Source organism: Netta rufina (assembly GCF_964035555.1).
Source record: "Netta rufina genome assembly, chromosome: 6".
Taxonomy (NCBI): Eukaryota; Metazoa; Chordata; class Aves; order Anseriformes; family Anatidae; genus Netta; species Netta rufina.
In genome coordinates this window covers 15579181-15594879 of record NC_140129.1, presented here as the reverse complement: position 1 = coordinate 15594879, position 15699 = coordinate 15579181, and the positions used below count along the sequence as shown (strand labels likewise).

The window sequence follows — 15699 nt, the reverse complement described above, 5'->3', positions numbered from 1 at the left end:
CAACACACACCCAACCCAATGTGAGCTAAATCGAGACTCAGTGACTGACTCTGGAAACACACAGAACCAAGCTCCTTACTAAGATCAAGGGAGCCTTTTACAGGGCCTGCTAAGCATCAGGTCTCCTGCATGATGTTCAAGTTTTTCTTTATTCCTGTGCAGTCCAGCAGACCGGATGGTAACTTTACCAGCTACTCAGCTGGAATGCAAAACTGAACAGGAATGTGAAATTTCATTTTCAAATGTGAAAAAAGTGCCAGGGGTTGTTCTGATTCCGTCCCACAGGGAAGGAAGTCATCGGCAGGGAGTGGTCCTGTGCAACACGGGCGGGATGGGGCTCAGGACCGTCCTCGGCCGTTAGGACGCTGGTTTTGGGGCTCTGGTACCTCTGGTACCTCCCCACCGAGAGGGGGGCCCGGGAGTACCCCCCAGTGCAACGGCCGAGGGGCAGGAAGGCTAGCAGCACAGACACGAGGACTTTTTCAACTTCCAAAAGGAAGGCACGAATCTGACCGCAGTTTCCCTCCCTGAGGACGGACCCGGGCTTGGCTGGATTTCCACGCCGGGACTCGGGGCAGACGCGCTCAGGGGAGCGGGAAATCCAACGCGCCAGGGCGAGGAAGCCGGCGAGGACATTTTGGGAACAGCCTCCCTCCATCTCCCACCCCCCCCCCCCAACCCGAACACCGGGCAAGGGGCTCCCGGGGGCCGCGGGGAGGCCCGAGGGGGAGGCTCGGAGGCCGTGCCCCGTCCTGCAGCACCCCTGTGCGCGGGCGGGGCGGGGAGAAACCCGATCTCCGCCGCCTGAGGAGGGCGAGGGGCTGCCGCGGCACGGGAGGAGGCGGCGGCACGGCCGAGCGGTCCCCCCCCTCCCCTCCGCAGGGGACACCCCGCACGGCCGCGGGGACTGAGGGAGGGAGCCGCCCGGCCCGGCTCGGCTCGGCCCGGCGGGGAGCAGGGCGCGGGCTGCCCGGTGCCGGGGCAGGGCAGGGCAAGGCAGGGCGGGGGCGGCGCTGCCCCTCGCCGAGCAGAGCGGAGCGGAGCGGGGAGGCGGGCGGCCGGGTGCCTGCGGCCGGCAGGAGCCATGCGGAGTTGCGGGAGGGCTGCGGGCCGCGCCGCCCCGTTGCTGCTGCCGCTGCTGCTGCTGCTGGGGCAGCGCCTGCCGACGGCGCGGCCCTACAACCTGGACACCCGGTACCCGCTGCTGTTCCGCGGGGGCACCGGCACCTTCTTCGGGTACTCGGTGCTGCTGCACAGCCACGGCGAGGAGCGATGGTGAGTCTCGGACGGGGCTGCCGGGGGGGAGCCGGAGCCTGCAGCCCCCCCGCGGCCCCTCACGCCGCCGTCTGTGCCCCGCAGGCTGGTGGCGGGCGCCCCGCGGGCCAGCTGGCCGGCCAACAGCTCGGTGGACAGCCCCGGGGCCATTTTCCGGTGCCGGATCGGGAGCAACCCTCACGGGCAGTGCGAGCAGCTCCAGCTGGGTGAGTGAGGGATGGAGGGAGAAAGGGAGGGAGTGGGCGGCGGGCGGTCTGTCGGTCTGTCTGTCTGTGCCTCCGCTGCCGCTCTGAGAGCAACCGGCGACCACCTTGGGACCAAAGGCGAGCCCGGTGCGGCTGCCCCATCGGGCCGGACCGTAGGGGAGTCCCGCACCTCCCAGAGCCTCGCTGGGGAGTCGGTGCCTCCCCTCACGGCTCTGCGTTAAGCGGCCGCAGCTGGCAGAGGGGGCTGGGGCTGGCACCATGTGCCCGGCCATCCCTGCGCGAAGCCGCCCTGTGGGAGCCCGGGTGGGCGCAACCCGCTGGGTAAATCCTCTTTCTGGGCACCAAAACTACTCGTGACCCAGGCAGTTTTTCCAGCTTCTGTGTTAACCCAACTGCTCTCTGCTGCCACAGTCCCAGAAGGTGTAACTGGATGCGTTTTTCTGGTACTTGCTCGAAATGAGCACGCTTTGCGATGGGTTACCGTGAATATGCCTGAATTGCCTTGGGGTCTGTTCTTGTCCTCCTTGCATATGGTACCTTCACTCTACCTCCACGCTGCATGTTAAAAGTTTCCTGAACTTTCTCTCCCGCTGTAACCAAAACTATCTAAGCCGTTAAAACCATGAACTCGCCGCCCAGTGAGGAAAAGAAGCGCGGGAAAGAGTTTTCAAAATATTTGAAACCAGTGGAAATGATAACGCACCATGAACTGATGTGCTTTGAGGACAGAATGCAGGATTCTGTTACAAAAAAAAAAGTTACAACAGTAATTTCTCTAGAAAATTAGAATTGGTGGGTTCTATCAACTTTTTTTCTACAGACGGAAGCAAGAGTTATATTTTGTAACTGAACTACAGAAAACTAAGATACAAGCAGTTGCTCGTGGAAACTGCAATTAAAGTTATTCCAGCCCAAACCTCTTTTTTTTTTTTTTTTCCTGAGTGATTTCATTCCAACATCAGATCTATTGGAAAAATAATATATAAGAAAGAGCTTTCTTCTCCAATTGCTTGTTTAAGAGGCTTGGAAAAGCCAAAGAAGTAACTAAATGGGTAAAAGAGTATATGCTAAAAAGGCATTAAGGCCCTACTGGATTGGAGGCTAAAACAGTCCCTCACTGTGATGAGGCAAAGGGTAGTAAGGTTTTAACTTCTTTGAAAGCTGCAATACCTCTGCAGTACTTGACTTATTCATTTAGCCAGTGGAGAGACAAAAGCCTCTAACAAAGGAAATTGGTAGGCTTTTCTTCAGTAGCTTAGGGGTTTCTAAATGAAACGGTGCAACAGGTGAACGAAAATGTTTATGTGGTACCAAGGGCTTGGTTTAACACCACTTCCGTCCCTGGATTTAGAGGTTGTAGGTTGCGCAACAATGTTTACTCTCTTGTCCTGCACTTCTAAAAACAGTAATACCACAAGACGTTTTTTCAAAATGTTTGTTTTCATTAGTGATAGGTGACATCTTTATAACACTAAGGTACATCAACAGTATTTCTGAAATCACATGGGTCCTTCAAAAGTATTTCTGAAGTTGCATAGGTACTTCAAAGAAGTGTTCCACTAAAACAAGAAGTAAGGTCAATAAAGAAGCCAAACCATACTGTGGTGCATGAGATGTAAATGAAGTAGATTAGTATCTGAGCTTCGTTAAGTTTCTGTCATCCTGCTGAGCGGTCACAGAAATACACAAGGGAATTTGCAATTGCAAAGCTGAACTTAATTATCTCCTGTCTAACTCATTCAGGCTGTCAGCAACTTTGGGACATAATGGTTTTATCAACACCATGTCTTTCTGTCAGTGACCTCCTTGTTCTTTTTTCTGCTTGGATTCTTGCCAAGTTTGGATTCTGAGCTCGTAGAAAAGGATATTTTTCTGTGAAAAATGTGCAGGGATATATTACACTGCTGGGACAGGCAAACTGAGAAATAGCCATTTTTATCTTTCTCTTAAATACCTGGATTCACATTTCTTTCAGTAAAAGAATCTCTGAGGTAATAAGTTTCTGATCCTGTGTCATAGAAATATAGAGGTGACAACAGGCAACAGAAGTCTTATTTGTTTTTTTCCTTCTGAATGTCAGAACTCTGTAATAAACAGATTTGAAGTACTTAGACATAAACATGTTAAAACACTTTGTTGCCATTTTTCACTAAAGTAGCCTTGAAACTGGCTTAACTAATTAATGAAGGATTCATGCACAATTAAGAAGCCTCTGATCACATAAAACTGTTATTGTGTTTTCTATGTCACACGTTTCTATGTGATTGCTCAATAGAGAAAGACTTGGTTGGAACAGTCTTATGCTACAGTCATCCAAGCATCCGAAAATAACTCATCTAGGCATACTTTAGAGAATTTTACTGTTGTTCAGAGTGTCACAGGGATGTGGGCTGGTTTAAGAACCAAGGGGAGTCATGAGATACACTAGTAAATGTTTGTCTTCACAGACCCTCATTGAAACTTTTAAATCTCACTGTGATGGTTGAACAGTGAAGCGAAGTTTTCAGTTGCTTTTCTAGTTCTAGTACTTCTGTCAGTGGTTTCAAATATTCAAGTCTACTGATTTATTCATAATTGGAGTATTTTTCAGTGATGGCTTATGTTAGATGCAGAGGCTTGTAATCCACCTGTAGGCACAAATACAACATAGAATGCCTCAGGTATGTTACTCAGAACACCATCAGTCTGCTAGCTTGTGTTTCAATTTCAAGGCCTTGTCCAGGTCAGTTTGGGGGTAGTAATACATTACTGCAAGGGGACTTGTGCAATGTTCTTCAGATGTTTTGACCTGTTACATTTTGGACTTGCAAAATGTTACAGAAATTCTTCAAGAAAATTGCTCTGGTATTTGTAACTGAGAATGATTAACTGGACAGCAAACTAGTTACAAAAATTGCCATCAAGTGTAAACAAAACAAAACAAAAAGTTTCAACTACAAATACATACAGTAAACGCAGTGCATGTTTTTTTAAAATCAGGCCAGCAAGCTCTGCCCACAGTATCAGCCTTCCACCCCTCCAAGAAGTCCCAGCTGCAATTAACCTATGAACAAATTGCCCTCTAGCTCCCCCAGCTGAATCGTTACAATGGAAAAGTGAGCAGTTAATGGCTTTCTCCAAAAGGCAGACCTGTGTTTCTTCAGCTTTGATTTCAGTAAGTTTTGCCTTTGATACTTTGGCTTTTTGATCTCACTTGCATCGATTATACTCTGCCAGTGATCTACTTGGAAATGTCCTTACTGTGGAAGGAGGACAGGACATTCTGGGCCTCAGCCTGTTACAGAGTAATAGAAGCAGTTCTCATGTAGCTGGTGTGTTTTGGTGGAAGTGGTTCTGGGGGCATTGGAAGAATAAGACTTAGCAAATCGCTGAAAAGAGAGAAGATTGCCTTGGGCAAATGAAAAGAGTCTGGTGAGGCCCTGACACCTAGGAGCAGGACATCAGGAGGCCTGTCATCTTTGCAGTAGACTTTGTAGTTTAATCAGTTAGCATTAAAGGAGTTCTGGGAGGATAAAAAGGATCATGGGAGGCTGTTTGGCATGGAAGGCACTGGAGCGAGTTATATAAACCTGGTTTCTCAGATGACATTGCAGACATCTGTATTAGAGTCCTTGAGGCCAGAGCTAGAAGTGGCTTTTCAAGTTCTGACCTTATTTGTATGCGATTATGCTGTTTCTGTGGATGCGTGCAGCAGGGATTATAGCAGAAGTGTATCTTCCAGCTGTGTAATGTACACAGACTGGGCAATTACTTATCTCTCAGTGACTTTATGACAACGCGTGCTCCTTTTCCCTGAGGCGATCAAGCTGCTGTGTCCTTCTGAGCTTATGCAGTGCTGCTCTGTTGCTTGTGCAGAATGCAGTGTTTTCTCTTCTCATTAGATAAAGCCTTTGCAATGTCCTACACGGAGCAGGGGCTCATCACCATGTTGAAGATGCCAGGCTCACCCTTCTCTTGCCCATAAAGGCCTAACATTTTTAAGGTGTTTGAATACTTGCCAGGCAGAGGAAGAGAGGAAACATAAGGCAGCAGATCAGCTGAGGTCCAAAGGGAACCTGCATCAAGAACATGTGGTGGAGCCCAGGGAAAAGGGAATATAACCCAATGAGCAAGAGTGAATGGTGGTGCTTTTTTTGTTACGGGCCTCTGAAATGCATATGGGAATGCATCGGACACTGGATCAAGCAAAGCTTCCTTCTGTCTTCGACGTTAGCTGGCTTTGCTTGACTTTCTGACAAGAAGGCTCATAAACCCTCCAGAGATCTAAACTTATGACACTGGTCTGCTTTCCTTTTTCATTTCCTACAAACTCAAATACACTATAAAACAAATCCCAAGTAAGTCCTTGTCATAAGAGGACAGAAAGTATTGCTGGAAAGGGAGTTGCCAGAAGGGGCTTTTCTGATTTAAGGGTATATTAATTCCTGCATGTGGGAATGTAATGGAATTTTGTTTTCTGAGGAGACTTCATTTAGATTAACATGCTTTGTAATTCATGGAAACCATGGAAGTCACCTCCCTTAGGAAGTGAAGTATTCTAAATGACAATACCAAAATTAAATTCCCAAACTAAATTCCAAAATTGTCTCAAAATTGCTGCAGGATGGGAGGGTAGAGATGTATTCAGTATATGGAAATTCATGTCCCTGATGTTAGCAGTGTGGGAGAATTCAGAAGCTTATCACTCTAACCTCAGTAACTGATGGCCTGTGGAAAAATCAACTTCTTTGTAGTAGATGCTTAAAGTAAGGCATTTTACTTCATGCTTGTTTTGAGTAAGAGCCCACATGTTAGTTACCATTGCTCAGGTGACCTACAGATATTCATTGAAGTCCAGCAACGTAAGTTCTCTTGGCCCAAAGACAATTGAATGTGATGTCATTGTAAGTGCTGAGCTTGGTTCCTATTTACAGGGACTTCACATATGTATATCCTCGGTGTTGTGGGGAAAAGCACATGGGGGAGGAGGAAGTGGTAAAGAGGAGATGAAGAAGGGTCAGGTGCCTCTTCATCCTGTGAAGGGAAGTGTTTTAGGAAGAAGGTAGAGCACAGTTGTGTTGGTCAGTGTGCATCGTCCTCACTGCGGTGTGATGCAAGATTTCTGACTGCTCTGCTTTGGTCTTTCCACCAAAACAGGGTGAAAAAACAGTATTTGGAAAATGAAGTAGAGTAGAAGTAGCATGGAAGAAGAAAAACTCCTTGCAACAGTTTCTTCACACAGCTGTTCAATGCTAGGCCTGTCACAAAACTGTAGGGAACAAGCTCCGAGAGAAGGATGACTGTTGGCTTTTATTCCTGCAGCTGCTTCTCTCCTGAGTGTTTTGTTTTGTTTTTGTATTTATTTATTTTTTACTGTGATAAAGAATTGTCTTGATACCATGAATGGGGTATTTTTGGTTTTAAAAAAAACAAAACAAAAAAAACCACACAAACACACTCTGCGACATCCTGGTACAAAATTATTTAAAACAGTGTTAATTTTAAGGATGTGTACAGCAAAGTCATTCATCTGTCCGCTGGTCACTGAATAGACTAGATAGATGCTTTGTTCTGTTTCCATACTTACTCAATATTGGCAGTTGTGTCTCCTCCAAAAGAATTTCAACAAATCCACTAAATTAGGACTGCATTTATTTAAACTGTCAAATGACAATAATAAATTTCAGCTCTGATGGCAGTGCAGTTTGGGGGATGGAGGTGGATTTTTTTCCCCTCTCAATGTCACCTGTAGCATTGGTCCTCTGATCTGTATTGGCGCCATCTTCTGGGTAACTGCAACAAAAACTTCAAAAGTTACGGTTCATCACTAGCTGTATTGAGTCTAGGAAAGTCTTAAAAGTTGTACAGAACAACTTGTTCAAATGACATTATGTGTTTCCTTATTTTATAAGCATTTTTTTCATAAGCTGTGTCATGGAGATGCATAAAAAATACCAGTTCAGTGTGTTTATTCTCCTGAGCATGTAGTAGGTACTACTAAGAATGAAAAGCTTTCTTTATATAACATAAAATACTTTTACATGTGTAGCTTTGTCTTACCATAGGTAGTCCTGATGCATTCTAGGAGGAAGCAAATATTTACTAGCTTGGTAGTACTGTAATCTTTTGGGGGAGTTCGAAGAAATTTCACTATGTTCTCTAGGGTTTTAAAAATTAACTCTCCTTAAGAAGAAAAAAAAAAAAAAAAAAAACAACTATAAAACTAGCAAATAAAAACTACTAAAAATACAAAAGAAAGAGCTACTGCTAAATAAATGCAGCAGTGCAAGGTGTACACAGGGCAAGTAGACACAGTGATTTTATATCCCCTGTAAAGACTGCAGTGGTATTACAGCACTTTACTTGATAGCCATTTGCAGTAGAGATAATTTTAAGATCTGCTACCAATTGATACATAGTTTAGAAAGAAGTTGAAGAAATGTTTGTTTTAGGCTAGTTTTTAGGGGTACTCAGGGGTACTACTTCTGTTTATAAGAAACCTTTAGGCTGAAGAACACTGGAGAAAACAACCCTAGGATAGTCTCATTATTACATAATGAATATTTCATTATGATATAATTTATGAAAGAGAGGCTACGTGAGAAAAAAAAAATTCTTAATCAGATTGAGTGTAACATCATTTTCTATCTTCGTTTCAATAATGACAGAGAAGCCAGTCCTCACTGCCTAACCTACCCTGTTCAGAACCAGCACGCTCCCTTTGGCTTCATGCAACCCTACCTTTGCTCAAGCATGTGAAAAGTATATGCAACCAATGCAAGACAGAGATGGGGTCAGGTCCACCAAACTGGGACTGCCTGAGTCTCCCCATAGAGCTCTCCTGTTAGCCACCACGTGGCCTTTCAGCTCATCCTCTGTTCAGCACATTGGTCTTTGTGTCGTAGGCAACCCCAACGGAGAGCGCTGTGGGAAGACCTGTGTGGAAGAGCGCGATAATCAGTGGCTGGGCGTCAGCTTATCAAGGCAGCCAAAAGAGAACGGATCTATTGTTGTATGTATTAACCGTTGGAGCTGCGAGTCCGTTTGTCAGACCACCTTCATAACTGTTATGCTTGTGTGTCAAACGTCATGTTTTTTATCCATAGGCTTGTGGACACAGATGGAAAAATATCTTTTACATAAAAAATGAACACAAACTGCCGTACGGTATTTGTTTTGCTATCTCTTCTGATTTTCGAACTGAACTGAGCAGAAGAATATGCCCGTGCTATATAGGTAAGCAGAATGCTTGGGTCCATTCTAGGGAAGGAAAAGATACAAAATTAAGAGGTGCAGATTTGTGAGAAGCCTGTGTTACTCTGGGCAGCATTTCTGCAGCCAAAGGCTTGAAGACAGTGTACTGATGTTATAAACCCAACCTGTGATATAACTTTGATAGTAAGATGTTTATCACTTTTAGGAAAAATTGCTTTCAACAGGCAAAACAAATAGTTTAAATCAAGCATCAGAATACTTGCTGATGAATACTTGTGGTTCCTCAGCACAACACCGTGTCCCGTGTCCAACACTGTGCATCCCTGTTCCTACATCTCCTCCTGCCAAGGCTACTGCCATGGCACAAGACCTTCGGCAGTCCTTCCTCAGAGGACCGCAGGAGCAGAATAAAAGTCAAGACCATAAACTTTCAAACAAGGCCATCCCTGCCTTCCCTTGCATGCATCCCTCCCATCCAGGAGAACAGTCTTGTGACCCTGTCCCTTGCCAAGGCAAGAGAGAGCTGACAATCTGCCTTCTTCATGCAGACCAGTAGAGTAATGCCATCAGACATCCCGCTGCTGGCTTTGTGGACTGCTCGGCATGTTGGTGAAATCATGCTTTTCTCTTCAGCAGTGCTCAGGTGAACAGATCTAGGGATGAGACAAAGGGAATCCTGATGGAGGCAGTTAGCAAGAAGAAGAAGGAAAACAGAGCTGGGCATGTTGGATGTAAAAACAGCTACTGAGGATATTAGGTGCCAATGTTTCTAAGATATCCATATTACAAGCCCTTCAAAATCTTAATGGAGCACTGGGGCAATTTCCATGAAGACACGTAAGCCTGTCAATCAGATTGCCTGGATTATACACTGAGTGGAAGAGAGGAGTTGAGTTTATCCATCTGTGCTGCTCAGTTTATACTGTTTCACTTCGTGTATTACTTACTTGGAATCATTTAAAAAGAAAACTATAATCTTTCACAAGATTTCAAAGGCAGCTGTGATCAAGTGATACATGGTGCTTTGCGTTTGTTACAATAGGGTATTGAAGCTAAAGGCTATACCAGGGAAAACAGTATTTTTACTTTTATTACAGAACTGAAAACTGATTTTTTTTTGTTTGTTTGTTTGTTTGTTTGTTTTTGGTTGAGTTTGGTTAAACTTGTCTCAACTTCTCTTTAAGACTTAGTACTAAATTCTGAAACTGCATGTTTCTCATCCTCTTTAATATTTCTTGCCCATACCCAGATCATGTGCGAAAGTTTGGAGAAAACCATGGGTCATGCCAGGCTGGAATATCTAGTTTTTACATTGGGGTGTGTATTGAAGATACAAAATTTCTCACAGATGTATGTAAATATACACATATGTTAAAGTTGTATGTGAACACAAACATTAGCACTGCCTTTGTTGTTGTTGAAGAAATAAGATTCATCTCATTTCTTTTTAATGGAATCTTAATAATACTTGCATGATAATTCCCAAACTAACCAAGAATACTTTTATATTCAAAATTACTTTTATTCTGGAATTAAAAGTCAAAATTACCTTTCAGGGGTAAAAAGCATGCATATAACAGAGTATGAGGTTTTATTGTTCTCTTTAATCTATTTCATATAACAGTAATGCTAATAAGGCTTACCTTCTTGCTTTGCAAAGTAATATTCTGTATTTAATCAATGCTGCACTCTAAGCACTCTAAGTTTATGATTTCTAAAAAAAAAAAAAAATCATTTTGAGATGAAACTGTACAGTTTGATGCTCTCTTTCAAAATGTTCCCAGATCAACGTTTTTCAAGAAGCATATTTTTAGAAAGTCTGAAAAATGGTGTCTGTGATCTGGTGGTAATCTTGGAGCACTGAGCTATATACATCTCCAGTATCGTTTCACTGAGTTCACAGGAGATCTAAAGAGAAGCATTTGACTTGTTTTGCTATCTTCATGAATACTTAAACGTGAATAACATAGCTATGTTTTATTTTTCTTTTAGGACTTAATTATAATGGGAGCCCCTGGATCATTTTATTGGACTGGTTCTGTTTTTGTATACAATACAACTGCAAATACAATCCATGCTTATACAGATTCAAATAACCAAGTGAAATTTGGCAGTTATCTAGGTACTTCAAACATTTAATACTTTATAAATATATAAATCAAAGTCTAAGCTAAATAGTTGATCTTGAAGTCAGTGCACAGTATTTCTCAGTATTTGCTATGTTAATCCCAGGAGTGACATTTCTATAGACATGCTCTGATTTTTGTTAAATATTGTAAGGCTTCTTCTGTTATTTTCACATGGAAGCTTTTCAAACATTGTTTCTGTCTCTATCATCTCTGCACTGACTTTCCATCATTTCTTGCTATAGAAGGGGGAGAGATGCTTCTGATTAGTAGCAGTTTGCACTTGGCTCTTAAGTCTGAAATACTTAAATGTTTTTATAGCAAAAGATGTGCTTTCACATGTAACAGAAATGTAAAAAGTTTATTACAGTGAAGGCTGAAAGGAAACAAGACCTAATTATATTTTCAATAAGGGGGAAGCATGCTATGATCTTAAGAGACTGACTTGCCTCCAATCATAATTTATTTTTTTATTCCTGCCATATCTTGGTCTGGATACATGGGAATGCAAACCTCACATACAAACATCTACAATGAAGGCCACACAGCTCCTATACATGTTCCTTTAACCCAGTGGTTAGCTGGATTTAGTGCTAGAATTTGTAGGGTTGTATGCCAGAACCATCAACAACTTTAGTTTTCACACTACACGCTAAGACTATCTGTCCTTCTTGAACTGTTAAGGAAGACTGCTTTTGCCTGTGGCCTTTTTTCTTTTTTTTCTTTTTTTTTTTTTTTTTTTGCGTTTTCCCGTTCATAGATCTAGTTCATGTGGATAAACATTCCTTTTTTTTAGTCTTTTGGCAATAGGAAGCAGGCATAAATTATGAAATAAATATTGGGAAATATAAAATGTCTAACATTTTAGAAGTCAGTACTGAGCCTTGCAAAAGCTGCAGCTGGGCTCTGAGGAAAACTCAAGCAAAAGATGCTGGGTGTAAAAGGTGATTAGATACCCAGATCAATAAAGTTAATCAGTAATGTTTCTAACCTTTCATAGGACAAATTAAAAATTTTAGAGGGTGCCTACCACTAACATTTAGTGGCAAAATATTGCACCTGTCTGGGAAAAAGCTTATCCAGATTTCTCTCCTGCAAATATAAGGGTGAGAATCTCTGTAATGAATGAATAAACTCTTTGACAGCCAAAAACCAAATATAGGCAAGTGGTTAAAAGCTTGTATAAGAACTTTTCTGGGGAGCAAGTGGGGAGAGGATTAGATAAGTTGGTTTTACAAATCAGCTGGGCCTGATGTAAGAGTAACCTGAGATACTTAACAAAATCCTGTAAAGAAATCACAAAATAATTGATAGTTTCTTTTAGGAATCTGAGAAAACTGAGAAGTCAATATAATATCTATCATTAAAAAGGGAGGCAATGAAAAGCCAGAGGATTTTAAGGTAGTAAGCCAATCTTTAGTAATGCAGAAGAGGAGATAATACTGGGGTTGGAAATAAAATCTTGTTGGATTATGCCTTTAAATTTAAAGGGTCAATTACGTGATTTCCCCTCCTCCCCCTAACATTTGAATGCCACAATAGAAATCTGTGTGCTCTGATGACAACAGTTTCTTTTGGTGACTTTATTTTTTTAAAAGTTCATTTATCAATAACAATTATAAATATTTACACTTCAGTAAAACCAAAATAACTATAAAATAAAGATCAGAGGAGGTAAACGAAGGTTCATCTAGTCAAGCTTAATTTTTTGGTTGAGTATGTAAAAACTAGGTATTGACCTCTAAATGATAAATTGTCTTGTTTGCATATTTTAGCTTAAAATATGAAAATAAAAAGCTGGCCTTAAGAAAGCTTGAATTCTAGACAGCTGTCTTCACAGATGAAGGATTTAAGGCCCGTTCTTATCTGATCTGATATGATTTATCCATTTTCTCTGTGTGCTGTGAAAATCAACAGAAATTCAGTAAATGCGAGAGTAGCAGAATATGTTAACTGTCTTTTCTGTTTCAAATTAGCCTTAACACATTTTGGAAAGAGTAACAATGACTGGTGTGGCTACAGATTAAGGCGTCAGCCTTCAGTTTGCAATTCTGTGGCTGGACAACTGAACCAAAATATGGTCCCGGTTGTCAAGCGCTGTCTCTACGCAGACAAATACTTTATGTGGATCCAGTTAAAAAAGCTGATGCAATGTTTTCTTATTACATAATTAGACTTTGCTGGAGACATATTAATATGTGAATAAAGACAATAAGCTGTGTTTGTATATATGTACATATACACATACACATACAGGTGTATGTATATGTGGACACATAAGTACCCCCGCATTTCACCTCCTTGCAGTCCAGTTATAAGAATAATTGAATGAGAATTGAATAAAGTGCATCCCTATTGCACTGTATGGACATGTGATAGTTTTTATTTGTATTGCAGTATGAATAATCACCGAATGATTGTAGAATATGAATTAACAAAAGATGTTTGCAATTTATTTTGGAGACTTTTAAAGTATAGCAGATAATTTAGATCCTGGGAAGAAATAAGTGTTTCTGACACTTGTTTCTGCTTGCTGGAACTTACTGTTTGTATTGACCTTTTGTTTATATTTAAAAACGTTCCTTTCTGTTTTCATTGCTAACTTGCATGAGTTCTGAATGTCAGACTTGCAATAATTTGTGGTGTTGACAGCTTTTATACGTCATGTTCCCATTTTTTTCTTTGTATGGTATTGACAGTATTGAATGGTGCATTTGTAATTTACAGGATACTCTGTTGGTGCTGGACATTTTCTGACATCAGACAGTACAGAAGTAATTGGAGGGGCTCCCCAACAGGAGCAGACTGGTAAAGTAAGAGATTGTTTATAGTGTTGTTCAACATTCTTCCATATACTCACACATGTTTTTTCAATCTAAATTAGCATAATAAAGGCAAGTGTCAGGTAATGTGGTTTTCTCCCAGGGAGAAAAGTCGAAGGAAGGAAGGAGGGAATACAGTCTAGATAACACTGCTGTGAACTATGGTGTTAAAGAATGGGAACAGATGGGAAAAGCAAGTAGTGGTACCTTGTGATAGCTGATTCTGTAGCACATACTGTAGAGAAAGCACAGGACTGTATTTCATGTTACTGTTTGCTGAAGGAAGCTTTTGTTTTCTTTTCATTTTAGGCATACATTTTTAGCATTGAGAAGGACCTAAATATTCTATTTGAACTAAGGGGTAAAAAAGTAAGTCTTTCTTGCTACTTTTCTGCACCTTAGAACTTCTAGCATGTCTTCCCCAAAGTCTGAAATAACAGGATTTCTTGTTTGCACACAGCTTGGTTCTTACTTTGGAGCTGCAGTTTGTGCTGTGGACCTGAATGCAGATGGCCTCTCAGACTTGTTAGTTGGTGCTCCAATGCTAAGTACCATCAGAGAGGAAGGACGAGTTTATGTCTATATCAATTCAGGTTCTGTAAGTATTTTCTCTTAAAAAATAAAAAAGAAATAAAATCATAATAACACTGTTATTATAGTGTAACAAGCTAAAAGAAGAGATTTCTTCTCTCTTATACAGTATTTCAGAATAAAGCAAAAACGTTAGAACCACAGTGACAATCTCAGCAGGACTGTGTAGCGCAGCTGCAAAGGGTAGCTCAATGAACCTCAGTGCACACAGGTTTCTCAGAGCAGTAAGCCCTTCTACTCTGATATAGGCCTGCTGCTGTTTGTAGCTGTTTGCTATGGGAACACGTTGCTATTCTCATTCTCAAAGAACAATTTTCTTATTCTTTCTTGTTCTTAGGCTAAATATTGTTAGAAATCTTTGATAATGCTGACTTCTTCGCTACAGTGTTGATTAGGAATACACGCTAGCATTCAAGATAGTTCTAACATTTTGAGCAGTGTTGCAGGTCACCTGGAAGAGCCTCTGTTAATTTGCCATTGACTCTGTTTTCCTTCAGGAGGCAAAGATGGTAGAACTGGACATAGAGCTCAGTGGGAGTGACTCATATTCAGCCAGGTTTGGAGAGTCCATAGCCAATCTAGGAGACATTGATAATGATGGTTTTGAAGGTAAATATAAAAATTAAACACTTGGTTTTAATTCTTGCTGAGATGTGGACCGTCACTATAAACAAGTGGATTATTGAAGGCTAAAAAGACTGAATTGCTGACCTGACCATTCCTTTCTAGGCCACTGACTTGAAATACAGTTGGGTAACAGTCATTGATGTGTAATAACAAAAGATTAGCTTTTGTCTCTTTAGTATAGGTGATAATTTATTCTACAAATTTGGGTACTAGTAGAATCCCTAATGCAGGATCAGGCCCAATGTTTTTATCCATTTTGTCATGGTTTCACACAAATAAGAAACGGTCAGTTTGTTTGGAAATGCAGCATGTATTCCCCTCCAGCAGAGGTGCAGGCACAAAAAGGCTGTGCAGGGACAAGATAAAAATACAGCCGGCATTGTCTGCTGTTCAGAAATTCATAAATGGTTTCATTTTTTCCATCAAAAATTGGACTGGATGCAGGGAGCTATTATCCTGTGTGCAAAAACTGTCAGCTTTTACAGGGCTGTGTCTTTACCAAGTTCACATCTTTCTTCACGTTTATGAATAACCCTTTATATTTTCAGTTATCATCCAGGGTTCTTCTTTCACTCTTCACTTTGTCTTGTGTTCTTGATCCCACTCTGGAATCTGCAAAGCTTGTAACAGTCATTTTCTTCTTATCTGGTCTCCTTTTCTCTAACAGAGTCCACTTTCTCCTTTAGAATCTGTTTCTTTATCTCTTGCTAGAATCCCTATCTCCTGTTTTACAGTTATCTTGACAGTTTTACACACAAGTTTTGGGATTTGCCCCCCCCAAATATTTACAAACTGTAAAGGAAAGTAGTAGCCAACAGTATGACTGGGGAACAGAGAAGTAAAATCAAATTAATAGCA

At 41.7% G+C, this 15699-nt stretch overlaps 1 protein-coding gene across 1 annotated transcript in view; it reads left to right on the top strand.

Annotated features, from left to right (window-relative positions):
• The first annotated feature begins 849 nt into the window (after positions 1 to 849).
• ITGA4 (integrin subunit alpha 4) overlaps positions 850 to 15699 on the top strand; it is a 37221-nt gene continuing 22371 nt past the window's right edge. The window contains exons 1-10 of the mRNA XM_084289598.1: positions 850 to 1275; positions 1360 to 1481; positions 8366 to 8472; positions 8567 to 8696; positions 9925 to 9992; positions 10668 to 10797; positions 13529 to 13614; positions 13933 to 13992; positions 14084 to 14221; positions 14712 to 14823. Of these exons, the coding sequence (XP_084145724.1) occupies positions 1085 to 1275; positions 1360 to 1481; positions 8366 to 8472; positions 8567 to 8696; positions 9925 to 9992; positions 10668 to 10797; positions 13529 to 13614; positions 13933 to 13992; positions 14084 to 14221; positions 14712 to 14823 (1144 nt within the window). The 5' untranslated portion in view covers positions 850 to 1084. The remainder of the gene's footprint in view (positions 1276 to 1359; positions 1482 to 8365; positions 8473 to 8566; positions 8697 to 9924; positions 9993 to 10667; positions 10798 to 13528; positions 13615 to 13932; positions 13993 to 14083; positions 14222 to 14711; positions 14824 to 15699) is intronic.